At 42.1% G+C, this 26,342-nt stretch overlaps 1 protein-coding gene across 1 annotated transcript in view; it reads right to left on the bottom strand.

Moving 5' to 3' along the window:
* Positions 1-17,562, bottom strand: part of APH1B (aph-1 homolog B, gamma-secretase subunit) — a 28,571-nt gene extending 11,009 nt beyond the window's left edge. Inside the window, exons 1-4 of the mRNA XM_008016340.3 lie at positions 17,318-17,562; positions 15,713-15,883; positions 8,454-8,524; positions 7,539-7,661 (exon numbers count right to left, since the gene is read on the bottom strand). Coding sequence (XP_008014531.1) covers positions 7,539-7,661; positions 8,454-8,524; positions 15,713-15,883; positions 17,318-17,430 — 478 coding nt within the window. The 5' untranslated portion in view covers positions 17,431-17,562. The remainder of the gene's footprint in view (positions 1-7,538; positions 7,662-8,453; positions 8,525-15,712; positions 15,884-17,317) is intronic.
* Between the last annotated feature and the right edge of the window lie 8,780 nt (positions 17,563-26,342).

The following is a 26,342-nucleotide window of genomic DNA, read 5'->3' as shown; positions in this document are numbered from 1 at the left end:
TAAGAAGTGGGCATGGAGTAAGTTGATAAATGCTGGGATTCCCAGCCCAACTTCCCAGCATAGCCATGGAGCTGCAGGGGATCAAGCTGAGGTTGCTGGGGAGGGCCAGACTGAGCAATAAAGTTGGAAATAGTGGGGGTTTTTTCCCTTTCAAATTATAAATATTAGATGTAATGAATAAAACATATATTCCTGTGAGGCTGAATGAAGAGTGATATCATACTGGATGATGTTTTAAAAATGTGACTTTTGTCTCATGCAATCATATTTACAGGACAGTAACCTGTAATACAGTATCCTGCTCATCATGGCTACCAAAAAAAAAAAAAAGTCTGTGAAATTCATTGAAGAATAAGAAACAAAACCTCCAAAACACCAAAAATTAAAATGGCTATGTACAGCATTTCGGGAGGTTGAGGCAGGAGGATCACTTGAGCCCAGGAGTTCAAGACCAGCCTGGACAACATAGTGAGACCCCATCTCTACAGGAAAAAAAAAATTAGCTGAGTTTAGTGGCACGTGCCTGTGGTCCCAGCTACTTGGGAGGCTGAAGTGGGAGGATTGTTTGAGTCTCAGAGGTCAAGGCTGCAGTGAGCCACGATCATACCACCTGACTCCAGCCTAGGCAACAGAGCAAGACCCTGTCTCAAAACATAAATAAATAGGCCGCACTTTGGAAGGCCGAGGCGAGTGGATCACGAGGTCAGGAGTTTGAGAAAAGCCTGACCAACATGGCGAAACCCCGTCTCTACTAAAAATACAAAAATTAGCTGCACAAGGTGGCATGCACCTGTAATGTCAGCTACTCAGAAGGCTGAGGCAGGAGAATTGCTTGAACCCAGGAGACGGAGGTTGTGGTGAGCCAAGATCGCGCCACTGCACTCTAGCCTGGGCAACAGAACAAGACTCTGTCTCAAAAAAAAAAAAAAAAAAGAAAAGAAAAAAAGAAAAAAAAATAGGCCAGATGCGGTGGTTCACGCCTGTAATCTCAGCACTTTGGGAGGCTGAGGCAGGAGGATCACCTGAGGTCAGGAGTTCAAGAACAGCCTGGCCAACATGGCGAAACCCTGTCTCTACTAAAAATACAAAAATTAGCTGCGCAAGGTGGCATGCACCTGTAATCCCAGCTACTCAGAAGGCTGAGGCAGGAGAATTGCTTGAACCCAGGAGACGGAGGTTGTGGTGAGCCAAGATCGCGCCACTGCACTCTAGCCTGGGCAACAGAAAAGACTCTGTCTCAAAAAAAAAAAAAAAGAAGAAGAAGAAAAAAAAAAAATAGGCCAGGTGTGGTGGCTCACGCCTGTAATCTCAGCACTTTGGGAGGCTGAGGCAGGAGGATCACCTGAGGTCAGGAGTTCAAGAACAGCCTGGCCAACATGGTGAAACCCCGTCTCTACTAAAAATACAAAAAATTAGCCAGGTGTGGTGGCAGGCGCCTGTAATCCCAGCTACTGGGGAGGCTGGGGCATGAGAATCACTTGAACTTGGGTGACAGAGGTTGCAGTGAGCCGAGACCACACCACTGCACTCCAGCCTGGGTGACAGAGTGAGACTCGGTCTCAGTAAAAAAAAAAAGAAAAGTAAAATAAAACAAAATAAATACATAAAAGTAAAGGCAGCAGTGGCTATGAAAATAAGGGCCATTTTACCCATGAAGAAGAAAGAAGGTCTACAGAGAATGGAGAAGGGCAAGTCATTCAACTGCACCAAAAGGGAGTCAGCAGAACCTAGCCATTCATCCGTGGAAAGAGAAATCAGTGATTCGGGGTGGCCTGAAATATACCTAGAAGAGCCATCAAGTCTTACAGCCCCAGCCCATGTCATTCTTTCAGCCAGAGACTGTGAAGCAATACACTGAGCTGCCTGCTTCCACACTGCCTGAAGACCGACGCCTGTGGTGTGCACATTTCATAACGTATCACAAGCTGCTAGAGTCTATGATAGGTCATAACTATTGAATGAAAGTGCATTCCAAAAAGTGTAATTTTCTATTCTCAGTTATTTGAGCAGCTTGAAGGAAAGACTTACACTATTGATATAAAGCAAACAAGCCAGGCGTGGTGGCTCACACCCTATAATCCCAGCACTTTGGGAGGCTGAGGCAGGAGGACTGCTTGAGGCCAGGAGTTTGGGACTTGCCTGAGCAACATAAGGAGACCCTCATCTCCACAAAAAATACAAAAATTAGTTGGGCAGAGCAGCACATGCCTGTGGTCCTAGCTACTTGGGAGGCTGAGTGGGAGGAACACTTGAGCCCAGGAGTTCAAGGCTATAGTGAGCCAAGGTCATTAACACTGCATTCCAGCCTGAGTGACAGAGCAAGACCTTGTCTCTTAGAAAAAAGAGAGAGAGAGAGAAAAGAAAGCAGATAATGAAAAATGCATATTCGATGATATATACAGCATATCGAGTATCACTATATCATAAACAGTAGCAGTTAGCTGTGACAACTTATAAGACATTAAGATTCTAATGAAATCATAAAAGGATAAGAATTGCAGGTTACAATCTACTGTTAATCATTTTTTCTGTATCATTAAGAGATGTTATACTTTCTCTACCACTTTGGAATTTGGAAGTGTACGTATTGAGATAGCCTTGCTTACAAAGAGCTTTCAGTCAAGAGTCTAAACTTTAACAAACTGCCACACTGTAGAGATTATTCTTAAAATATTACGAATAGAACAGTGAACAAAAAGTAAAAATTGTATTGGGTTACAATAACAAAAATTTATTCTCATAAGCTCCCAGGTCTAAAGGCTGACTGTGCATTGCTGATAAAGGCTAGGCTCAGCTGGAAAACTCTGCTGCAAGCTCCTGGGTTGGGCCCTGTGTGGCTCTGGGTATATTCATTCAAGGGTCCAGGCTAAGTGGGCATTAACTTTCCAAGGTATGTTCTTCTCATGGCACCAGAGTCCAAGAAGGAAGGTCCAATCATGCAAATACTTTTTAAGCCTCTAACTTACATCATATCCACTAATTGGCCAATTCCAGTCACATGATTGAGCTCAAAGTCAAAGGGTGGAAAAGAACACTCCAGCCACCATGAGACCAGGCACGTGTGTGGATGTATCATTACAGGAAACGACAAATAGGGACAAAAACAAACTCCCACGTTCCTCTTTTATTTTCTTCAAGCTCAGTATTTTTCTTTCTTCAATCATGTCCCACAGGCTGTGGCTTCTAGATCTTCTACCACACTGACAACATTCTTTCTATATGAATTTTACTTCTTCGGTATTCCCGTTAAATCACAATGCTTGGAACAATACAACACTCCACACGTGGTCTGACCCGTATTGGTTTTCCCTAGTGAAAGGTTTAGTGGCTAAAAAGTTTAAAACCTTGCCTAGGTTTTAAGTGCACTATCTAGAAAATACAATAGAAATGAAATGGTCTGGGGAATTTTAAAAAATAAAATCATCAGCTGTTCTTTTCTACTAGGTACTAGCTAAAGACATTTTTTCTTCTAAAGCATAAGGGAGGTAATTGAGAACGAAAAACCCAGGTTCTATATAATACTAGAAAAATTATCTTTTCTCTGAATTCTGTTTTCTCATCTCAAGTGCTAAATTCTCCACCTTAATAATATTCTTAGGCCACTTGAGAGTTTATAAAGCACTTAAATACATATTCTCTAAATTAATTTCATTTAATTCTCAACAACTCTGAGCTAGGCATTATTTCTGCCCTTCCTGAAAGATCAGGAAATTGAAGATTAGATGGAAGGACAAGACTTCCTCTGCCCTGTGAACAACACTGCTCTTACCTCCAGGCCTGCAGGAAAGAGGCCTCGTCCCTCTGCCTGGAACAGCGTTTCCTGACAACCCCTTTCTTTGCCTGCCTAGCTATTATTCACCCTTTAAGTAAATCTCTACTCATTATGGCACTTCCTCCATAAGCTGTGCCTGGCCTTCATTTTTCTGTAAGTTATTTATTGAGTGCCATCTAGAAACAAAGGACTCCACAAGATGCCGGGGACACAGCAGTAAACAATACAGATGTCGTCCTTGCACTTGCATGGCTTAGCACCTGACTGGAGAGAAAAGACATTCAACAAATAACTATACCAGTACTTAATCACGCCTGTGATAAATGCTGCAAAGGTAAGGTACTGTGGCCTAGGAGCATGGGTTAGAGCCTGTCCTTTGTGCCCCATGGCTCTTCCTCATTTCACTGTAGCATTGATCATGCTTTATTGTAACGAGCTGTTGGTCTTTATTCCCCACTATGAATGGAAGTTACGCATGGTAACTGGGCTCTATTTTCATAGCTTGGTGTAACTCCTTTAGACTAAAAACACTTAATAATGATTTATGGAATGAGTGATTCAATAATCAAACGGGCTTGCCCAAAGTACTAAATTAATGAGCCAGGATAAGATTCAAACCTAGGATTCCAATTCCCATACTTTTGTCTCTATACAAAATTACCAAGAAATGGTAATGATTCTAGTAAAATGTAATGCTAGCCTACAACATAACCACAAATAAAAAAGAAGTAACCTATACATAAACATTATGTATAAACTATGCCTGTTTGTAACATAAGAGCCTATGTATATACAGGTTTCATATAGTATGGATCTTATTAACACACACTAGTACAGACAGATACATACTACAGACTGAATATCCCTCATCTGAAATGTTTGGGACCAGAAGTGTTTCAAATTTTCAAATATTTGTGCATATATATATATATATATAAAAATGAGATATTTAGGGGATAAGAGTCAAGTTTAAACATGAAATTATTTTTTCTCCTTTCCTCTTGAAACAAGAGTGTCCCTCTGTTACTCAGGCTGGATTGCAGTGGGACGATCACAGCTCACTGCAGTCTCAACCTCTCGGGCTCAAGTGATTCTCCCACCTCTGCCTCCTGAGTAGCTGGGACCACGGGTGTGCGCCACCACACCCAGCTAAGTTTTTAAATTTTTAGTAGAGACAAGGTCTGGCTATATTGCCCAGGCTGGTCTCAAACTCCTGAGCTCAATTGATTCTCCTGCCTTGGCTTCCCAATCTCCTGTTGGGATTACAGGCATGAGCCACCTGGCCAAAACATGAAATTCATTTACATTTCATATATACCTGATATACATAGGCTGAAGGTAATTTTACACAATATTTTTAATAATTTTCTGCATGGAACAGTTTTTTCTTGTTCTGACCATGATCCATCACATAAGATCAGTTATGAAATTGCCTACTTGTGGCTTTGTGTCGGTGAAGGAAGTTTTGGATATTGGAGCATTTTTGGATTTTGGAGTTTGGGATTAAAAATGCTCAATCTGTAAATAGTGACCCTACATTCCTTATTTATTCTGAGTATCATTTAGGCATTTGTAATGGAGTGTGCTAAACACATAAAGTTACAGATTTACCTGGTGAAACTGACTTGTATCTAAATAAATGGTAATTACAAGTAGTTACAAACAACATAAATACAATAAATATAAGTTTGGGGATCTTATTTTTAAATGTAATACAAATTAATTTCTTAAATTTATAATTCAAAGTTTATGCTTCAAAGAATGATGTTGTAACAGTAAGAAACTTGCACATGATAAAAAACACTGTTCTTTCATTCTATAGATACAAATTTATAACATAGCCAGTCTGCCATCCTAACTTGGCTAAAGACATTAAGATAGCTTATTGAATATTGCATTTTTCCTTTAATTCCTAGAAATTACAAATACAATCCCCAAACTGGTACCAAATCTTCCTTTTACTACCAAAAGAATCATTTTAAATGTCTTACGAAAACAGCCTAGGTCACCAAAGGGAATTAGCACCATCTAGCGAACAAAGCTGGCAAAACTTGTATATCAAAAGAAAACTGTAGCAGGGAGAGCCGTGTGTTAACTGCATAAGAAAACAGAAAACAGCCGGGCACGGTGGCTCAAGCCTGTAATCCCAGCACTTTGGGAGGCCGAGACCGGCGGATCACGAGGTCAGGAGATCGAGACCATCCTGGCTAACACGGTGAAACCCCGTCTCTACTAAAAAATACAAAAACCAGCCGGGCGAGGTGGCGGGCGCCTGTAGTCCCAGCTACTCGGGAGGCTGAGGCAGGAGAATGGCGTGAACCTGGGAGGCGGAGCTTGCAGTGAGCTGAGATCTGGCCACTGCACTCCAGCCTGGGCAAGAGAGTGAGACTCTGCCTCAAAAACAAAACAAAACAAAACAAAACAAAACGGTAGCACTAACACCCCTTACAATTATGTTTTATTAATGTATATCTGGTTCTAACAGACTTTACTAATATTACATTTGTTTTAAAGACCTAACACTCAGTATAATCAATCCTTAACACATTTGCCAGAAGTATTCCAATGATGAAATGTTCAAAACAAAGATAATTTGCTATGTTGGAAGCATCATTAAATAAGTACGACCTATTAACACACTTTCTTGTCCTCTAACTTGCAGCCAGATTTAAAGGGCCTTGACTTTATCCTGTAGGTCCTGAAAAGGCAAACCATTTTTGTAACAGGGAAGATTAGTTTGGTAGTTGCATACAGGATTCACATGGAAAGTGTGTCAAGGAAAGACTAACCAGTTGAGGGCAGATGGTGGTAAGCCAGAGAGGAGATGTCAAGGCCTGAACTGAAATGGAAACAAAGGGTCTACTGAGAACGGTGAATCCACTGGGCTTGGGGATCACTATGACATTCAGCATGCCTCTCAACTATTGGAGAAATTTTTTAAAAATCGGTCATACCTCTTTATATCTTTTCTATTATTACCTTAAACTGTTACTGGAATGCTTACTCACATTTTTTTTTCTCTTATTCCCGTATTAGAGGGTAAACTCCCTGAGGAGTTTTAGCATAGATGCTATTAAAAGAATATACAAATCATGATGTGAACTCAGTTATTTCAATGGCGTAACTGTTGTGGAAATGACTAAAAATACAGTGGGTGTTTTCCCCCTATTTTTAAAAGAGTCTTCTTGTGGAACTTAGAAGAAATCTACATTAATTATGTACACTGCCAACTCTCAAATTTGTGATCACTGCATCATGATGACAATTTTTAGCTCGTGGATGAAAAAGCAATTTGAAATGAGTCGGTCCTTTTTGCTGCATCGTTTGGATGAAATGATCATCTATTATCCCATTTTTCCTCTCAATTTCAAGATTACATTATACTGCCTATTCCCACAAAAGGCACCACAATGACAATTACAGATTAGGGCTTCTACTGAAGATAACATAAAATCATAAAAACCAAAAAGAGCACATGGCCTTTAAAAATCCACTTCTAACATTTCAACTATACAGCAACATTGTTAGTACAGCAAAATAAAAATAAATTTAACGCAAGCTAAATTCCACTCTAAAATTCTAAAACACTCTAACCAAAATTTTTATTTTCCACATTAAGTCTTTTACTTCACAGTGCCTCAGGGTGTTTCGCCTTTAAAAGACATAACATAAATTCCTATTCACTGGAATTCCTAAGCCAGTGAACTCCAATAAGAATGATCATTTAGACTAGAAGTCTGAATGTTGACAGCTATGAGAGACATACCTGAATAAAGGAAGAACTGAGGAGAATCTCCATGAATGCCGACTGTGCCTGGCCCCAAGGAGTCAGATAGGGTGTTCACAAAGGAAAATACTCCACTCATGATTCCAAAGCCCAAGCCAGAAACTAAACAGGAAGAAAAACACTGTTAACTCTTTTCCTGCCAAGATTTCAAGTCAAATTTCCAAGGACTAGTTAATATAAAGTGTGTTGGAGGGGAAAGGGTGCTTATGTTCTGCCTGAAGCAGCAGGCAGCTGGCTCTGGAAAGGCATGTGCTTGGCTAAATGACGAATCGGAGAGGGAAGGGGGAAGAGGAAAGGAAATGAATGGCAGAATGCAGCAGAGTCATGAAAAAGGAGAGAAAAGGGTCTAGAAAGGCACAGAAGAAATAGCTGAGACAGAGGATACACCACCAAAACTCTGGCTTTACTTAATGATAACAGAGTCTTCAGAGTCAAGTTTGATGGCTTAGAACTGAAATTGAGTGTAAAGGGGAATGATGTATTCCTGAGCCCAACTGGGGAACCTGGATCCAATCTTAAACAGAATTCTCCAAGTATAATATGCAGAGATTTTAACTGCTTTAATATGAAGACTACTCCTAGAACAGCCAAAGTAAGATTCAGAGAAAGTAACAGTTTCATCACTTAGAAACTTAGTTAGGGTATATACACATTAAAAATCTAACTTTCAAACCTGGTTAATATATAACAGACATACAGGTAAGGGTCACTTGTAATCACTTTCATTTACAAAAGGAACCTGGAAGGCGGGGATAATAAGCAATTCTGTACACCAATAGGCCAAGGCAGTAATAACAAAACTACTTGAAATCTACAAAGATACAAAAGATACAAATGACTTTTATGCCAAGCCTGATTTGTTTTCCTTAATGAAACCATGTGTTTCTAACTTACCATAGGCCAGCAGTCGCATAGAGGGCGCTGTCTCACCTGGGTTTATACTCTTCAAACCCTCACTGGCTTTTCTAAAATAAAACCACATATGTAATTAAGAAGAAAAAAAAAAGGGGCAATATATCAGAAAAGTCCAATAAGATACTTCAAACCCAGATACTCACTGAGGCTTTGCATCAGGTTATACTCTAAATCTATAATTTATTTAAACAAAACCCAGCAAATTTTCAATGAACTAAAATCAACCAAAATAAACAACTAATTTTTACCTTTTGACATTCACATAAAAGAATAAGAAAAATATAAGTAAACAAGCCATCAGGAATTGAATTTAAAAAGATAAAAACCACAACACTTTCAACTGCTTTCTGAACACGGCAAATATTTAATTCAATATCCTGTGGGATCTACCACTCTGATTTTTTTTTCCCTTCCCAAAGTACTCTATCATTATTCCTGCTTTCTTGGCACTTTGTTCTATCTTCTACCAGGACTATACTTGCTCTGCCACCCTCCCTTGTATCTTCCACTCTGTAGAACCTAAACTACACTCATCCTTCAGAGTCCACTTCAGGCAGCAATTTGTTAAAGAAGCTGCCTCTACCAACGGTTGGTAATCACTAATCTCTCCTTATTCTTAAATCCTATAATACCGATGGTCTGAACTCTCACATGAGTATTTAATCATATGATCTTCTGATTCTAAAACATTTTACATATTTGTTTTATATCACAAATATGTAAATAAGGCTTCAAGGGAGAAAGTGATCTTATACTTTCTTTGTATCTTGCAGAATACAATGCTACCCTCAGAATAGGAGATAAATGAACCCTTGAATGAAAGAACAGAATACTGCTCAAGAGAAAATAATCTTCAGCCGAGCATGGTGGCTCAGCACTTTGGGAGGCCAAGGCAGGAGGATCACTTGCATCCAGGAGTTCGAGACCAGCCTGGGCTACACAGCGAGACCCTGTTTCTATAAAAAATAAAATAAAGAAATGATCTTCAGAGTGATCTTATGCATGCTTCTGTTGTGGCCAATTTATAAACTTACCATGAGTGCCACGCAGATACGTTAGGAATGTTAGGTGTGGCTGGTCAATTCTACCAGCATCACTATTACCAATTCTTGTTGGTGAGAAAACTGCAATAATGTAAGATCCTGACTCAAAGAATATTTAAGTTATATTTACTATAAAGTATATTTAAGGCAGCAAAAGAACCAAACATTTTGAAAATGACTTTTTAGCAAATGTTGAAACAAGACAGGTTAACTCTAAGAATAGACAATTAAATTAACCAGAACATACTTATTTTCTGGGCATTATGTTATTTTAAATTCAGGGTATGGATATTCATTATAGTCAGCTTATTCATTACAAAAATATAAATATCATTGATTACATTAAGGCAATGTAGAATTCAACCAAAATGGGAATAAGCCTAGGGAAGAGGGTGCTTTTCTAGACTCAAAAGAAACCATCTGCCATTTTGGTGCTCTCCATCCGGAAGTGTTTGGAAGTGAGGACATGAGCCAGAAATTTAAGTGACCATCTTCTTTCTCTGAAGCAGTAACCAACTAAAATGTCCAATTTTCCTAAATAAAATAAACTTACCCCTCATAGTGATATTGCTAAAAGCGAATTAAAGCTTATGGGACACATAGTAAAAATCTCTGTCAACAAATATATCAATAGAGTAGAATCAAAAAATTTGGGAGAATTTCTGTTTTCTATAAATTCCTCAATAATAAATAAAAGACTTGTGTCCATGTGGACACAAAGAAGGGAACCACAGACACTGGGGCCTAGTTGAGACTAGAGTGGGAGGAGGGAGAGGATCACCATTTACCCAGGTAACAAACCTGCACATGTACCCTTAAACCTAAAAGTTAATAAAATAAAATACAGTTATGTGTTGCATAGCAACATTTCAGTCAACAATGAACTCTGCACATATGATGGTAGTTGTCATTATAACGGAGCTACACAATCCCTATTGCCTAGGGACATCATAATGTTGTAGCATAACGCATCACTCCTGTGTTTGTGGTGATATTGGTGTAAAAAAACCTACCGCACTGCCAGTCATAAAAAAGCATAGCACATACTGGCCAGGTGCAGTGGTCCACGCCTATAATCCTAGCATTTCGGGAGATGAAAGCAAACAAGTCACTTGAGCCCAGGAGTCTGACACCAGCCTGGGCAACATGGTGAATCCCCATCTCTACAAAAAATACAAAAATGAGCCGGGTGTGGTGGCGTGTGCCTATAGTCCTAGCTACCTGGGAGGCTGAGGTGGGAGGATGGCTTGAACCAAGGAGGTGGAGGCTGCAGTGAGCTGAGACTGCACCACTGCACTCTAGCCTGGGCAACAGAGAGAGAGGCCCTGTCTAAAAAAAAAACACATAGCACATACAATTATGTACAGTATATAATCCTTCATAATGATCACAAACAACTGCTAATGCTTTTTGTAAAAAAAAACAACAACAAAGTTAAAAGACTTACACTTCTCTTTACTACAAAAGTAAAGTATTCAAGACCATCTGATACTGGTGTAAGGGCAGACACACAGATTAACAGAATAAAACTGACAGTCCAGAAACCAACCTTTATATTTACAGTCAATTGATTTTCAACAAGAGTGCAAGATGATTCAACAAGGAAAGAAAGATGGTCTTTTTAATAAATGGTGATGGAACAACTAGATAATCACATACAAAAGAATGAGGGTGGACCCTTAACTTACACCATATATAAAAACTAAAATGAGTGAAAAGTCCAGCTGTAAGAGCTAAAAACTATAAAACTGTTAGAAGAATACATAGGTGTTAAGTCTTCATGACCGTGGGTTGAGTAATGGTTTCTCAAATACAAACACCTAAACCACAAGCAACAAAAGGAAAAGTAAATAGATGAACCTCATCAAAATTAAAAACTTTGATGCTATAAAGGACACTATCAAGAAAGTGAAAAGACAACATGGATGGGAGAAAATACTTGCAAATCATATTTGAAAAAGGACTTATATCTACAGAACTCTTACAACTCAATAATAAAAAGACAAATAACCCGATTTAAGAGATAAATTGTCTGGGCATGGTGCCTCACACCTGCAATACCTGCATTTTGGGAGGCCGAGGTGGGCGGGTCGCTTGAGCTCAGGAGTTCGAGACCAGCCTGGGTGACAGAGGGAGACTATGTCTCTACCAAAAAAATACAATTAGCTGGGTGTGGTGGCATGCACTTATAGTCCTAGCTACTCAGGAGGCTGAGGGCGGGAGGACAGATTGAGCCCCGGAGGCGGAAGTTGCAGTGAGTCATGATTGCGCCACTGCACTCTAGCCTGGGTGACAGAGTGAGACTGTATCAATCAGTGAATCAATCAAAGATTTCAGCTATTTGATATGGCAAAGTACTACTATCACAAATATATTAAATAAATAAATTCAAAAGTTTAATAAACTTCCTAATTCTATATTGTGGAAGTACGTGGGAGGAAAAGTAACAGCACTAAGAGTTCTCAGTGTCAACATCAGGAAGTGAGAAAGCACAAAACATCATCAGTTTCTGGGTTCACTTCCATTTTACTGAAGTGGAAAATTCTTTGTTTGTATTTATTATTGTGTTCCCAAGAACAAAAAAGAAACAATTCAAATTTCAAAAATATAAACTTTGAAAAACAATTGCTAAATCATACCATCTTTCTTTTCTATTCTATCCTTTTTTGAATGTGCGTATGAGAGAAAGAAAGGAGTATGAATACAAGTTAAATGCGCCATTTTTGGAAGTTTTGAAAATAGACATGCTGCTTAAAAGTTGTAGCAATGGTTATCCTAATGTTTTTTCTATACATGGAAGATTTTCTAAAATTATAAAATATTTATGGTATCAACATTTTAAAACAAAATTGAATTAAATTACAAAAGTTTCCATCCAAACAGAAAAAATCCTAATGTCTGTTTTAGACAACATACAGGAGCTTCAAGCAACATCGAGTTGCCTAAACTGTATATTTTTGGTAAAATATGATTCGGTTTTAAGTAACATAACTTGGATTTAAAAAGAAATTACTGTAGAAAGGGCTGCCACACATGCCAATTTCTCATTATACAAGGCTTTGCCAGGCTGAAAGTTTCTATTCATTCATGTAAGAATAAGATTAGTAAGATTAAGTGACTAAGGCCTAACTCATGAAATAAAATTATTATTAGATTGCAATGAATATTTTGATCTAATTCCATATATTTCTAAAAGCTGGTATAAACTCTCTGCATTTTAATCTTGGCACCAAATTCTGATAGCAAAAGTCTGAGGTAGCACTTTAAATTTAAAAGTTCAAGACCTACTTTGGCAGTGGAGATAAAGTATTGATTAAACCAAAGTCCCTATATTTGAATGTAATATAGCATAAGAGAGCAATGTAAACGTATCCATATAAATGTCAGTCATAAATAAAGCATCATAATTCTTAAATTGTTTTAATACAACTACATAACATCCTACATTTCTCAAATTTGCTGGAAAAATTTTGAATATTCTAAAGGCTTATAAAAGATGCATTTTGCAAATGCAAACAAGCGTACCTGTTAGTACAAGTCTGTCCTACCATTTGCAAATTTCCAAAGGTCCTTTCAGAAAAGCAAACATGGTTTCCCTAGGAGGCCAAAGAGGCTTCTCTGAACTTCCTGGCATTCGAGCCTAAGGACTGACAGCTGTAATTTCTTCCTCATGTGGCCCTACTCCTTTCCTGCTCTCGTTAAAAAGTGGACCCTTGCTCCTCACTGTGAAAAGAAAATTTTAAAAATTAAAAAAAAAAGAGGAACAAAAATGTGGATCTATGTTCAGCTACAGTCCTTTGGAGCGCTAAGCTAGTGCCAGGAAAATGTTGCCATTTCAGGTGGAAAGCATGAAGATGCAAGGGAGTGACGAACAGCCCATACTCATTTTGTCACTCTGGTAATTCAGGTTTTAGAACATACAAGTCCTAAACTTTAATTCTGCATTAGAAATTAAGGGTTTTTTTGTTTGTTTGTTTCTGGTTTTTTTTTTTCCCCCAAAATTAGACCCATGGTATGAAAATGCGTATGAGCCAGTGATGTCACTGACAGGAAAACCCGGTGCAATGTAAGGCTGAGCTGTGAAGAGTGCAGCGCCCAGTCAGGGGCCCTACTCAGATCACACCGCAGAACACCATGCTGGGTCCTGAGCACAGGCAGAAACCAGGCGCTGACAAAAAGTGTCATGGCCACTGATCCAAAAGAACAAACAGCGTTTCTTTTGGAAAGGTGTGGAAGCTACAACCATGCCTGCTGAGGTCCAGGGGAAGAAATGAGGACTGTTCAACCCTGAAAAGGAGACAATGATAACCATGCAGCAGAGGCTTCATTTACTTGGTACTCAAGTAGGGCAGAGGTCACAAGAGGGGAGGTTTTGTTTTTGTTTGTTTTTAGACAGGGTCTGGCTCTGTCGCCCAGGCTGGAGCACAGTGGTGCAATCACAGCTCACTGCAACCTCCGCCTCCTGGGTTCAAGTGATCCTCCCACCTCAACCTCCCAAGGAGCTGGGACCACTATGCCCAGTTAATTTTTGTATTTGTTGTAAACACAGGGTTTTGCCATGTTGCCCAGGCTGGTCTCGAAATCCTCAGCTCGAGCGATCGGCCCACCTTGCCTTCCCAAAGTGTTAGGGTTACAGGCATGAGCCACCAAGCCCAGCGGAAGTAGATTTGATTATCTTATTAATATTCTACGGTTAAGCTTAAAATCGTAGAATGGTAGTAACTGCCACATACCAGAAACATTCAAACACAGTTAGATGTCCATCTGTTAGGGATGTTGTATTACATGGAAATTTCAATGTTACCTTTGATATTTATTTGCTCCTGTGTAATATTTCCAGGTACTAATGGGAATTTCATTTTTGAAACCTTTGTATGATTTTTGTTTCTAAGCAATGGCTTCCTGGTTTTCAATTTCTAATTTAAATTCCTTCATTATGAAAAGGGAATTCAGTATCTGGTATTAAAAGCAAAGAGTAACAAATACAGAAAACCTAGCATATTGGCAAGAACAAGTTATCAGAAGCCTGTGAAAGAGAGTTGTTGTTGAGGTTCCTCTTGGTTATATCCATGAAATTCATGGACAGCCTTAATTACTTCATTTGTAGAAATGAAAAAAGACAGCACATTTACCACTCTACTAAGTCTTACTACATAATCAAAGCCAATCTCATGACTGCCTGAAAGGAAATATGGTTCCAAGTTCCAGCTGTGTTTCAAACCAGCAGTTTCATGTGAGGTCCTCATGAGTCCTAGAGAAAACCTACTTTCTGGCCCAACAAGGGAGCCCAAGGCGTTTTTTAAAATGTAATTTTCTATTATAGATTTAAAACTACCGGAAATATCACAAAATGAACTCCGGTTTTCCCCTACTACAGTCAAAATAATGGAAGGCATGGTCTCCATAAGAATTATTTATCTTGGCCGGGTATGGTGGCTCACGCCTGTAATCCTAATGCTTTGGGAGGCCAAGGTGGGCAGATCACTTGAGGTCTGGAGTTCAAAACCACCCTGGCCAACATGGTGAAACTCCGTCTCCACTAAAATTATAAAAATTAGCAGGGCGTGATGGCACACACCTGTAACTCCAGCTACTCGGGAGGCTGACGCAGGGGAAACCCTTGAACCCGGGAGGCAGAGGTTGCCAAGAGCCGAGATTGTGCCATTGCACTCCAGCCTGGGCAACAGGAGTGAAAACTCCGTCTTGGGGAAAAAAAAAAAAAGAATTATCTTAGGTGGTGGCAAAGAGAACATAGAATATATACACTCTAAACTGGAATGATTTATGTAGTTGTTTTAATGCTTCCCTAGCTTGTTTGTCTCCATGACATTCATCTACCCTAACGGTGTATTGCTTGTTCATTCATTTATTGTCTGTCTCCTCCTACTATAATATAAGCTCCATGAAGCCAGAGACCCTGTCTTTTAATCACTGATGTATCCCCAGTACCTAGGATAGTGTCTGGGATTGATTCTCAAGGAATATTTTTTTGAATAAACAAAGAAAGGAAGGAAAGAAGAAATTTCCACAAGATAAAAGAACACTCAATATTTTCAGGCTGGAAATGTACCAACCTCTTGGCTTAGTACTATGTAGGAGGGCACAAATACAATACTTATATTCATGTTTCAAATGACCAAATCGTAACTAAAATCTAACTAGGGAAAAAAAAGGTAACGCAGGTATTTAACTTACTTTAAGAGTCTATAATATGCAAATCGGAACATTTCTTGGATATAGACAGAGACAAACGCTCCAAAGATGAGCAGATATTTCTGTGTGGGTCCATCTTTGTTGTCAGTAATGACTCTTGCCATGAACCAAACAAGGGATGAAATCAATAGAGACACCAACCAGAAGAAAGCTCTGAAAAATAGGGGAAAAAATGTTACAAGTGAACATCAGTACAGGATTAATAATGTTTAAAAGCAGGAAAAAAAAAAAAAAAAAAAAAAACCTGCTTGAGAAGGAAGAGATTTCTTGACGTTTTAATAAGGAAAAAAAAAAGTCCTCATAGTGATGCTCTGATCAGTTGTTCCTAACGGTGCATTTTCCTTGGTGAGACAGACATGTCCAAGAGGAATGCTGAGGTTTCCCAACAATTACTCTTTTTTCAGTGACCCTGCTATTTGCAAGTACATTTGCAGACTCTATCTGCCAAGGGCTGTCTAGCTAGAAACTTGGTTATTTGTTACTCTTTCTAATCAATGCTCTGCCCATTGAAGAGCCAAAACAAGAAAATATACAACTGATTACTGCAATTTTCATATTCTAAAAACTTACAAGAAATTATGGATTTACTGGTCAGATATCTGCAAAGATGAGGATCTTTTCCAGAAAAATATCTGCATCTCTATTAAAGTGATTGGTACAAAATTCAACTTGAAAACCTGTGTTCTGGTCTGGATCAGTATCCAAGCCCTCCAGGTCTTACAGCACCCCTGGGGATTCTAATGATTATAGTAAGCTTTACAGACCTTTCCCCAAGTCTCTATTGTTTTTGAAATGACATGCAACGAACCACTTTCGTTTGTGGGAGGTGAAGAAACACAGAAAAGTGGGAATCACTGGCCTAGTGCGGTGCCAAGAGAGACTCATCAGGGGAGGGGGATGTAGTATGTGCAAGGAAGAGCCAGGTGATGACTGGGATGGGACACCACAGTCCGGTATTTATCAAGCTCCCACAAGGAGATGTACAGTCAGGTGCTTCCGTGTTTTTACAGGTTTCCAACCTTCGGCTGCACAACGGAACCATTCAAAAGGAGCTTTAAAAAAAATTTTTTTCTGAAGCCCGAATCCCATCCCCTAGACATTCTGATTCAACGGATCGGGGTGGGGGTGGGCATCGGCATGTTTTAAAGCACCTGGCCACAGGTGATTCTAATTGGCAGAGGTCGCGCACTACTATCCTAGACGCCAATGGTTCTTAACCCTTTGGGGATTACAGATGCCTTTGAGAATCTGAGGGAAATTAGGGACTCCCTCTCCAGAAAATGAAGGATGCTGACGATGCATATATGAACTTATCCATAATTTTTTTTATACAACTTTAGTGGCTTCACGAATCACTAAACCCTAGCCATGGGCCCCAGGCAAAAGGCCCTGACCCCCAGTGTGCGCTTCTTCCTAAGAGGGCGAGGCGCCTTTGGGGAGCGGGATCTCCGCTCTCCCCCTCTCAACCCTCCTCCCGTCCGAAACGCAACAAGGTCGAGCCGCGCGGTGGGGACGCCGAGGGTCGCGGGTAACCCCGGCGGGGGAGGGGAGCCCCGGCGTCCGGGTTTCCCGACGCGACCGCCTCACCCGGCGATGAGGAAGATGACACGCAATGGATCGGTGGCGATGGTGAAGACATAGAGGGCGAGCGCAGGCCCGAAGGCAATGAAGGCGCAGCCGAAGAACACGGCCGCCGTCATGGCCACCGCGGAAACCGACCCGGGGGCCCGCTGGGTACGCAAGATGCTCCCGGCGCGGGCGGGGTTCGGTGGGTGGGGCCCGGGGTGGGGGGCTGAGCCGGACGCGGGGGGCGGGGCGGGGCTCGGGGGCGGACAGGGGACGGGGGCGGGGCTGAGCGGGGCTCGGGGGCGGGGCACGTGGGGGCGGGGGCGGGGCACGTGGGTCGCGGGGCGAGGCGGGGCGTAGGGTTAAACGCTAGCGCCGTGGGAACCGGGCGGGGCGTGGGCTGAGGGTGCCGGGCGCAGGGGCGGGCTCAAGGCGGTGAGTGCGGACCCCACCGTTGGGCCCTCCGTCCTACCGGGTGTTCAGTAGCGCCAGGGCACGCCGCGGCTCCTGCTGCCGAAGCGGGCGTCCTCGGCGACGTTAGGGCCCGAACCATCGCCGCACCCCCGCAGATACACCCCGATCGGGTTCCAGTGCCGGCCGCGAGGTGGCTAAGAGAAAGGGAGCTCCCCAGCCCACCTTCGAGCCGCATGCACCGAGAACAGGCAGAGATTCCAAGTCAACTAAAGAGACTAAAGAAAAACGTAGCGCAGGCACAAGCAGGATTCCTTTTTAAATAGTGTGTGTTTGTTTGTTTGTTTAGCACGTTTGGATAGTTGCGGGAACTTCGTACTCCATCCTTTATAAAACCTAGGCTGGGATGGCAGTGACCCCGGCGATAACCCACAGATGGTAAAATGATGAAAGAGTGGTGGAAGAAGCTGCCCTTCTCAGGGCTGTTTTGGCCAAATGGTTTTTATTTTTTTCTCAAACCTTCAAAAAAGTTGTTTTTTCAGGCATTCTGTGACCACCCTACAAGCAATAGTAACATCTGCCTGCTCCGTCTTCTCACTGTCGTTCATTTCACTTGCTTATTTTTCTTCCCCGTTAAAATGCGAACTCCTGGGGGACAGGGAGTTTGCTTTGCACTTTGTTGCTTCCTCAGCACCTAGAAGTTCACTAATATCTGTTCAGTAAGTGAAATAATTTAAAAAGTGGAAGTTATAAACACCTGTATTAATTTCTGAAAGGTTTAAAAATTAAAACGTAAGTTCTCTGATCATTCACATACAAGTTAGATTTTTCTTTTATGTTGAATAAGAATAATGCTTCATCGGTTATTTTGATCAATGTGCCTGACACAGGTAAGTGCTATGTAAGTGTTAACCACTCCTACATAATGCCCATCATGAATAAAGATTTTGGCAATCCACATTTTAAAAAACACCAGTAGACAGATGTTGCGACCTGACCGGTGTTTTGCAGCTCACCTCTCAAAATGGACCTTCAAATAATACAACCGCAGGTATTTAATTCTTACAGAAAAACATTACCTTTGCCCGTTTAAAAGTCATATATATTTCCATTCACGCCCACAGAATACTTCTTCAGATTCCAGTGACTCTATTTTGAATGGTCGGATCCCAGCACACCTATCAAAACTCAGGCTGAGGCAACAGTTCAGAGTGATAGATCTGCTTTGTAAAGATATGGAGAATGAGATTCCAGACTGCAGTTCCTCAGCATAACATAGGCATGAAATGGTAATGGCCTGAATCAGGGAATTAGCAGGACTCTGGAGGGAAGCAGACAAATTTAATAGAAGTTTAGGAATTGTACAAACAGAATTTAGTGACTAATGAGCTACACAGAGTGAGATGGGGGAAGAGTCAAGGATGAGGGCTTCTAGAGATTTCGGGCTTAAGTGGATGTTGTGGAGATAGGAGGAGGAGAGAATATGGCAAAGTAGACACGATAATGGGTACCATTTTGTTATTTTGTTGTTGTTGTTTTGGAGACGGAGTCTAACTCTGTAGCCGTTGCCCAAGCTAGAGTGCAGTGGTGTGATCTCAGCTCATTGCAACCTCTGCCCCTCAGGTTCAAGCAGTTCTCCTGCCTCAGCCTCCCGAGTAGCTGGGACTATAGGCACATGCCACCATGCCTGGGTTATTTTTATATTTTAGTAGAGACAGGGTTTCACAATGTTGGCCAGGCCAGTCTTGAACTCCTGACCTCAAGTGATCTGCCCACCTCAGCCTCCCAAAGTGCTGGGATTACAGGTGTAAGCCATCGTGCCTGGCCTTCATTTTGGATGCCTTAAGATTGAGATACTTGTAGCACTCCAAATGGAGGTGTTCGGTAGGCAACTACATATACAGAATCAGGAGAGAAATGGACTGAACATCAGAGCTGAGACCAGAATACCTGAAGTGGTGAGAGTACATAGAATCACCTAGATAGCTAGTAAAGCCAGAACAAGGCCTGTGCCAGAACACCAACATTAAAGGTATGAGGAGAAGAGGAGCTTCATAAGAAACTGAAAAGGAGTGGCCAAGAGGGTAACAAGAAAACTGGGGGAATGTGGTGCTGTGGAAGCCAAGGGTAAAACATTTCAGAAAGAAGGGCAGTCGAATGGTTAATCAAGTGGCCAGGCACAGTGGCTCATGCATGTAATCCCAGCACTTTGGGAGGCCGAGGCAGACGGATCACTTGAGGTCAGGAGTTTGAGATCAGCCTGGCCAACGTGGTGAAACCCTGTCTCTACTAAAAATACAAAAATTAGCCGGGCGTGGTGGCAGGCACCTGTAATCCCAGCTACTCAGGAGGCTGAGAGAAGAATCACTTGAACCTGGGAGGCGGAGGTTGCAGTGAGCCAAGATTGCACCACTGCACTCCAGCCTGGGCCACAGAGTGAGACTTCTCTGTCTCAAAACAAACAAACAAACAAACAAAAAACAAAAAAACCCAAGCTACCAGTGAATTATGTCCACTGGATTTAGCCATACAGAGGTCATCAGTGACCCTCCCAGACACAGGGGTAAAAGGCAGTCTGTAAAATATTCTTACATGAATCTATGGTAAGAAAAAAAGGAAAGAGGAGAAAATGGAGAAATTTAGCTTTGGAAGAGATGAGATAGGACACCAGCTGAAGACAGGAAATGGAGGGATCTTCAGAGCACTTCACCCAGTTTCCTTGGTAACAAGTGATGCAATTTTGATCCTGCTGTGATCCTGAAGGTCAGAATGAAGTTACCAGCCCTATAGGAGTCAACCCTAAGACCCAGATTTCATGCAGCACTGGTTTTGTTGATGATACAGGATGAGAGTCTTAACTACATTCTTTTAGAGTTTTTTTCAACTTCAGCTTGCAAACAATATTCACAAGTAAATTTTTTTTTAAGGCAATGCAAAAGGAAGTGGCTGGGCACAGTGGCTCACACCTGTAATCCCAGCACTTTGGGAGGCTGAGGCGGGTGGATCACTTGAGTTCAGGAGTTTGAGACCAGTCTAGCCAATATAGTGAAACCCCGTCTCTACTAAAAATACAAAAATTAACTGGGCGTGGTGGCGCACACCTGTAGTCCCAGCTACTCAGGAGGCTGAGGCACGAGAATTGCTTGCACTTGGGAGGCAGAGGTTACAGTGGGCCGATATCATGCCACTGCATTCCAGCCTGGGTGACAGAGTGAGACTCCAACTCAAAAATAAATAAGTAAATAAATAAATAAAAGCAATGCAAGAGGAAGAAACCTTAAGAAACAATAACAAGGAGGGCAAATATTGTTCATAAGAAATCAGATAAAGAATTACTACCTAGTTTATACTAAGTATCCATGTTTATAATGCCAAATTGATTTAATTTATATTATATTTAATTTATATTCCAAATTTATAAACCGTAAAACTAAATACCTTCCTTGAGACATCAGAGAGAAAATTGCAATGATGGTAGAGTATCACATGATCTGTATTAGAGAAGTTACCAGTGTTTCTTAGAATTTTAGAGCTGGGAAAGGACTTATCCAATACATTTTTTTTAAAAAAAGCAAACAGAGGATACAACAAGCCTAGAAAATGCTCCATTAATGAGCAGCAGAACCCGTTTGGAACCTCGAAATCTTGATTTCTAGTTCAGGCCTCTTTTTACTAGATCCAGCTGCCTCAACTGAAGTCTGACACACTTTTGATAATTTATTGACTAATGTGACTACCTATATGAAATATTTCCCTAAAATTTCATTGCAATATTTACTCATAAGGAACAAAAACTCATTTCATGTATTTAGCAGTTGCTTTTTTTTTTTTGGAAATGGAGTCTTGCTCTGTCTCCAGGCTGAAGTGCAGTGGTACGATCTCAGCTCACTGCAACCTCTGCCTCCTGGGTTCAAGTAATTCTCCTGCCTCAGCTTCCCGAGTAGCTGGGACTACAGGCGCATGCCACCACTCCCAGCTAATTTTTGTATTTTTAGTAGAGACAGGGTTTTACCATGTTGGCTAGGATGGTCTCAATCTCTTGACCTTGTGATCTGCCCGCCTCGGCCTCCCAAAGTGCTGGGATTACAGGCGTGAGCCACCGTGCCTGGCCAGCAGTCACTATTCTTAACCACAGCAATTTCCATTTTTCTTTCATCACCCAACTACTTTTGCCTTAGGCAAATGTATATTTATTTATTTTATTATTTGTTTTATTTTCTATGGTGCATTCTCATATATCCCTGGAACTAATATTGGAACACCAATCTTGAGGGTTGGAATCATGAAGTGGGAGAGAGGGTTTACTCAATTTATCAATACCTGAACATCATTCTGGGTGATCTCTTTAAAAGCAAATCCATCTATACTTAATAAAGATTAATATAGTGTAAGATATTTAACACAGATTAAGATAGTATAAGGCAGTGGTCCCCAACCTTTTTGGTATCAGGAACTAGCTTCCTGGAAGAGTTTTTCTATGAACTGTGGGTTGGGGTGAGGGGGATGATTTCAGGATGAAACTCTTCCACCTCAGATCATCAGGCATTAGATTCTTATAAGGAGCACAAAACCTAGATCCCTCACATGCACAGTTCACCACAGGGTTCACACTCCTATGAGAATCTAATGCTGCCGTTGATGTGGCAGGAGGCAGAATTCGGGCAGTAATGCTCACTGGTCTGCCGCTCACCTCCTGCTGTGTGGTCCAGTTCCTAACAAGCCACAGACCAGTACCTATCCATGTTCCCAGAATTGGGGACCCCTGTAAGGTATTTAACAAAGATTAAAAGATAAGAACCAGAGGCCGGGCGCGGTGGCTCAAGCCTGTAATCCCAGCACTTTGGGAGGCCGAGACGGGCGGATCACAAGGTCAGGAGATCAAGACCATCCTGGCTAACACGGTGAAACCCCGTCTCTACTAAAAAATACAAAAATCTACCCAGGCGAGGTGGCGGGTGCCTGTAGTCCCAGCTACTCAGGAGGCTGAGGCAGGAGAATGGCATAAACCCGGGAGGCAGAGCTTGCAGTGAGCTGAGATCTGGCCACTGCACTCCAGGCTGGGCGACAGAGCAAGACTCCGTCTCAAAAAAAAAAAAAAAAAGAACCAGAATAAAGATCATATAAGGCCAAGATGGGAGGATTGCTTGAGCCCGGGACTTTAAGACAAGCCTAGGCAACATGGTGAAACCCTGTTTCTACAAAAAAAAAAATACAAAAATTAGGTTGGGTACAGTGACTCACACCTGTAATCCCAGCATTTTGGGAGGCCAAGGCAGACAGATCACCTGAGGTCAGGAGTTTGAGACCAGCCTGGCCAACATGGGGAAAACGCATCTCTACTAAAAATACAAAAATTGACTGGACACAGTGGTTCACACCTGTAATCCCAGCACTTGGGGAGGCTGAGGTGAGCGGACTGCCTGAGCTCAGGAGTTCACAACCAGCCTGCACAACATGGTGAAACCACGTCTCTACTAAAATAAAAAAATTAGCTGGGCATGGTGGCAGGCGCCTGTAGTCCCAGCTACTGGGGAGGCTGAGGAGGAGAATCGCTTGAACCCGGGAGGTGGCGCTTACAGTGAGCCGAGATCATGCCACTGCACTCCAGCCTGGGCAACAAAGTGAGACTCCATCTCAAAAACAAAATCAAAAAGCAAAACAAAGAAACAAAAAATTAGCCAGGCGTGGTGTCGCATACTTGTAGTCTCAGCCTGAGGCAGGAGAATCCCTTGAACCTGGGAGCCAGAGGTTGCAGTGAGCCGAGATCGCACCACTGCACTCCAGCCTGGATGACGGAGCAAAACTCTGTCTCAAAAAAAAAAAAAAAAACAAAGCCAGGCATGATGGTCCATGTCTATAGTCCCAAATGCTCAGGATGCTGCGGTGGGAGGATTGCTTGAGCCCAGGAGGTCGAGGCTGCAGTGAGTTAAGATTGTACCACTGCACTTCAGCCTGGATGACAGTGGAACTGTCTCAAACAAAAGTAAATGGAGAACAAAACTTCTAAATTATACTTAGCTCCCAAATGACACTTCACTTACTTCATGGGCATGTGAATTTTGATGATGACTGAAGTACTGATTCTTTCATTTATGTATGATTATTTTGACACAGGATCTCACTTCTGTCGCCCAGGCTGGAGTGCAGTGGCACTATCACAGCTCATTGCAGCCTAACCTCCTGGGCACAAGTGATCCTCCCACTTCAGCCTCCAGAGTAGCTGGGACTACAGGTGTGTGCCACTGCACCCGGATAATTTTTGTATTTTTTTTGTAGAGACAGCATTTCCCCACATTGCCTAGGCTGGTCTCCAACTCCTGAACTCAAGTGATCCACCTGCCCCAGCCTCCCAGAGTGCTGGGATTACAGGCATGAGCCACTGCGCCAGGCGATTCTTTCATTTATTAAACACCTACCATGTGCCAGACCCCTTACTGGGTATGGTATATACAAAAACTAAAGACACAACTCCCACCCTTCAGGAGCTTAGAGTCTATCTAGTAGAGGAAAGTAAATAGACAACTCAAATCCATGTGGTGAGTGACACTTTGGGCGTACATAGGAGGCTTCTAAGCAGGGGTGGGTTGTAGCTAAAATCTTGCCAGATAAACTGTCAGTGAGTCTTTTTTTTTTTTTTTTTTTTTTCCTGAGACAAGAGTGTCACTCTGTTGCCCAGGCTGGAGTGCAGTAGCATGATCTTGGCTCACTGGAAACTCCACCTCCCGAGTTTAAGTGATTCTCCTGCCTCAGCCTCCCCAGTAACTAGGATTGCAGGTGCCCACCACCACGCCCAGCTATTTTTGTATTTTTAGTAGAGACGGGGTTTCACCATGTTGGCCAGGCTGGTCTTGAACTCCTGACCTCAAGTGATCTGCCTGCCTCGGCCTCCCAAAGTGCTGGGATTACAGATGTGAGCCACCGCGCCCGGCCCCTCAGTGAGTCTTGAAAGTAAGTGGAGGCCAACCAGGTAAAGGAGGAGGAAGTCGGCAGAAGGAGCAATGTAAGCAAAGGAATAAAATGATATGATGTGTGGGGGAACTGCAATTACTCATGAGGTTCAAAGGAAGAGTATGAGTTAAGGCGTGACAAGATTTAAGGCTGGGGAGAAAGAGGTGGGGATGGCAAAGGACTTTGTTTGCCATGCAAAGGAGTCTTTATTCCCAAGGTTAGGCAGTACCACTAAAGCATTATATGTGGCAGGGACAGGATAAGATGCCACCTGTAAAACTCAGCACTGTGAAAACCGGATTGGAGGAAAATAAAATTAGAGGTGGGGAGACTGATTTGGAGAGATTACAGTGATCTAGGCAGAAGCTAAGGGGGCCTCAACAAAGACAGTGGCAGTAATAATGGACAAGTAGATAGGGGTAGGACCCACAAAATCTGGAGGTTGACTAAGGATCTACACAGATGATGGTGCTATGTATTATGATGGAAAAAGGACAGGCTGCCCCCGCCCCCAGAAGTGGGGTTTGCTTGGGGAGGGGGAAAAGACAGAGTTGAGTCTGAGTTTTAGACATGTTGTGTGTGATGTACCTGTAGTAGATCCAAGGGTGGATGTCCGGTAGGCAGGTAACTTTGAGGTCTGGCCCTCTGGAAAGTGGCTGGGGCTAGAGATACACGTTTGAAAAATGTTTTAGCTTTCTATTGCTGCTGTACTAAATTACCACAAACTCAGTGACATAAAGCAGCACAAATTTAGACTTACAGTTCTGGAGGTCGTAAGTACAAAATGGGTCTGACCTGGGCTATAATCAAGGTGTTGGAGCAGGCTGGCTCCTTCTGGAGGCTGTAGGGGAGAATCCTTTTCCAGATCCTGCAGGCTGCTCACATTCCTTGGCTCACGACTCTGCACAGCATCACAGCACCTTTTCTCCCTCTGCATCCATCATCACGTGGCTTTCTTCTAATTCTGACTCTTCCTCTCCTCTCATGAGAAGGACCCCTAGGATTACATTGGGTCCACTTGGATCAAGATAATCTCCCATTTCATGATCCTTAACTCGATCCCCTCTGCAAACTCCTTTTTGCCATACAAAGTAACATTTGGAGGTTCCAGGGATTAAGACATGACCATCCTTGAGGGGGTAGGGGAAGGGGGGTAGGGGCATTATTCAGCCTTACCACAGAAGTTATGAGCATTTAAAGAGCCAAGAAAAAGGGTGAAATTATTGTGCACAAGTGGGAATCATGGGAATACTGTCAGAGAAGCCAAGGAAAGAACATTTCTTGGGTGGGGGAGAAATATATGGTGAAATGCTGCTAAGAAGTTAGCTAGGAACAGAACTGAAAACTGTCTACTACTTTAGCAGCTAGGCTGTCGTAAGCACAATGTCAGCGAAGTGCTGGCGGGGTAGAAGACAAACCGGAGTAGGTTAAGGAATAAATGGAAAAAGAAAAAGTGAGGATAGTAACTATAGGCACCTCTTTGAAAACAGATGCCTTTAAGCATAACAGAAAGAAGAGAAAAAAGAACAGTAGTTGAGAAAGGGCCACAAGCCACAGGGTAGGAGGGTTGAGGATGCTTAGAGGCTGAAGGAAAGGGCTAAGAAAGGATAAGGGTTTGAAGGTACAAGAGAAAGAGCTGTGAGTTCCCCGAAAAGCAGGATAGTAGTGGGAGGATGAATTCAGAGAA

This window comes from Chlorocebus sabaeus, chromosome 26 (genome assembly GCF_047675955.1).
Source record: "Chlorocebus sabaeus isolate Y175 chromosome 26, mChlSab1.0.hap1, whole genome shotgun sequence".
Lineage (NCBI taxonomy): Eukaryota > Metazoa > Chordata > Mammalia > Primates > Cercopithecidae > Chlorocebus > Chlorocebus sabaeus.
Note: the sequence above shows the minus strand (reverse complement) of the source record. Positions and strands in the feature narration are given on the sequence as shown.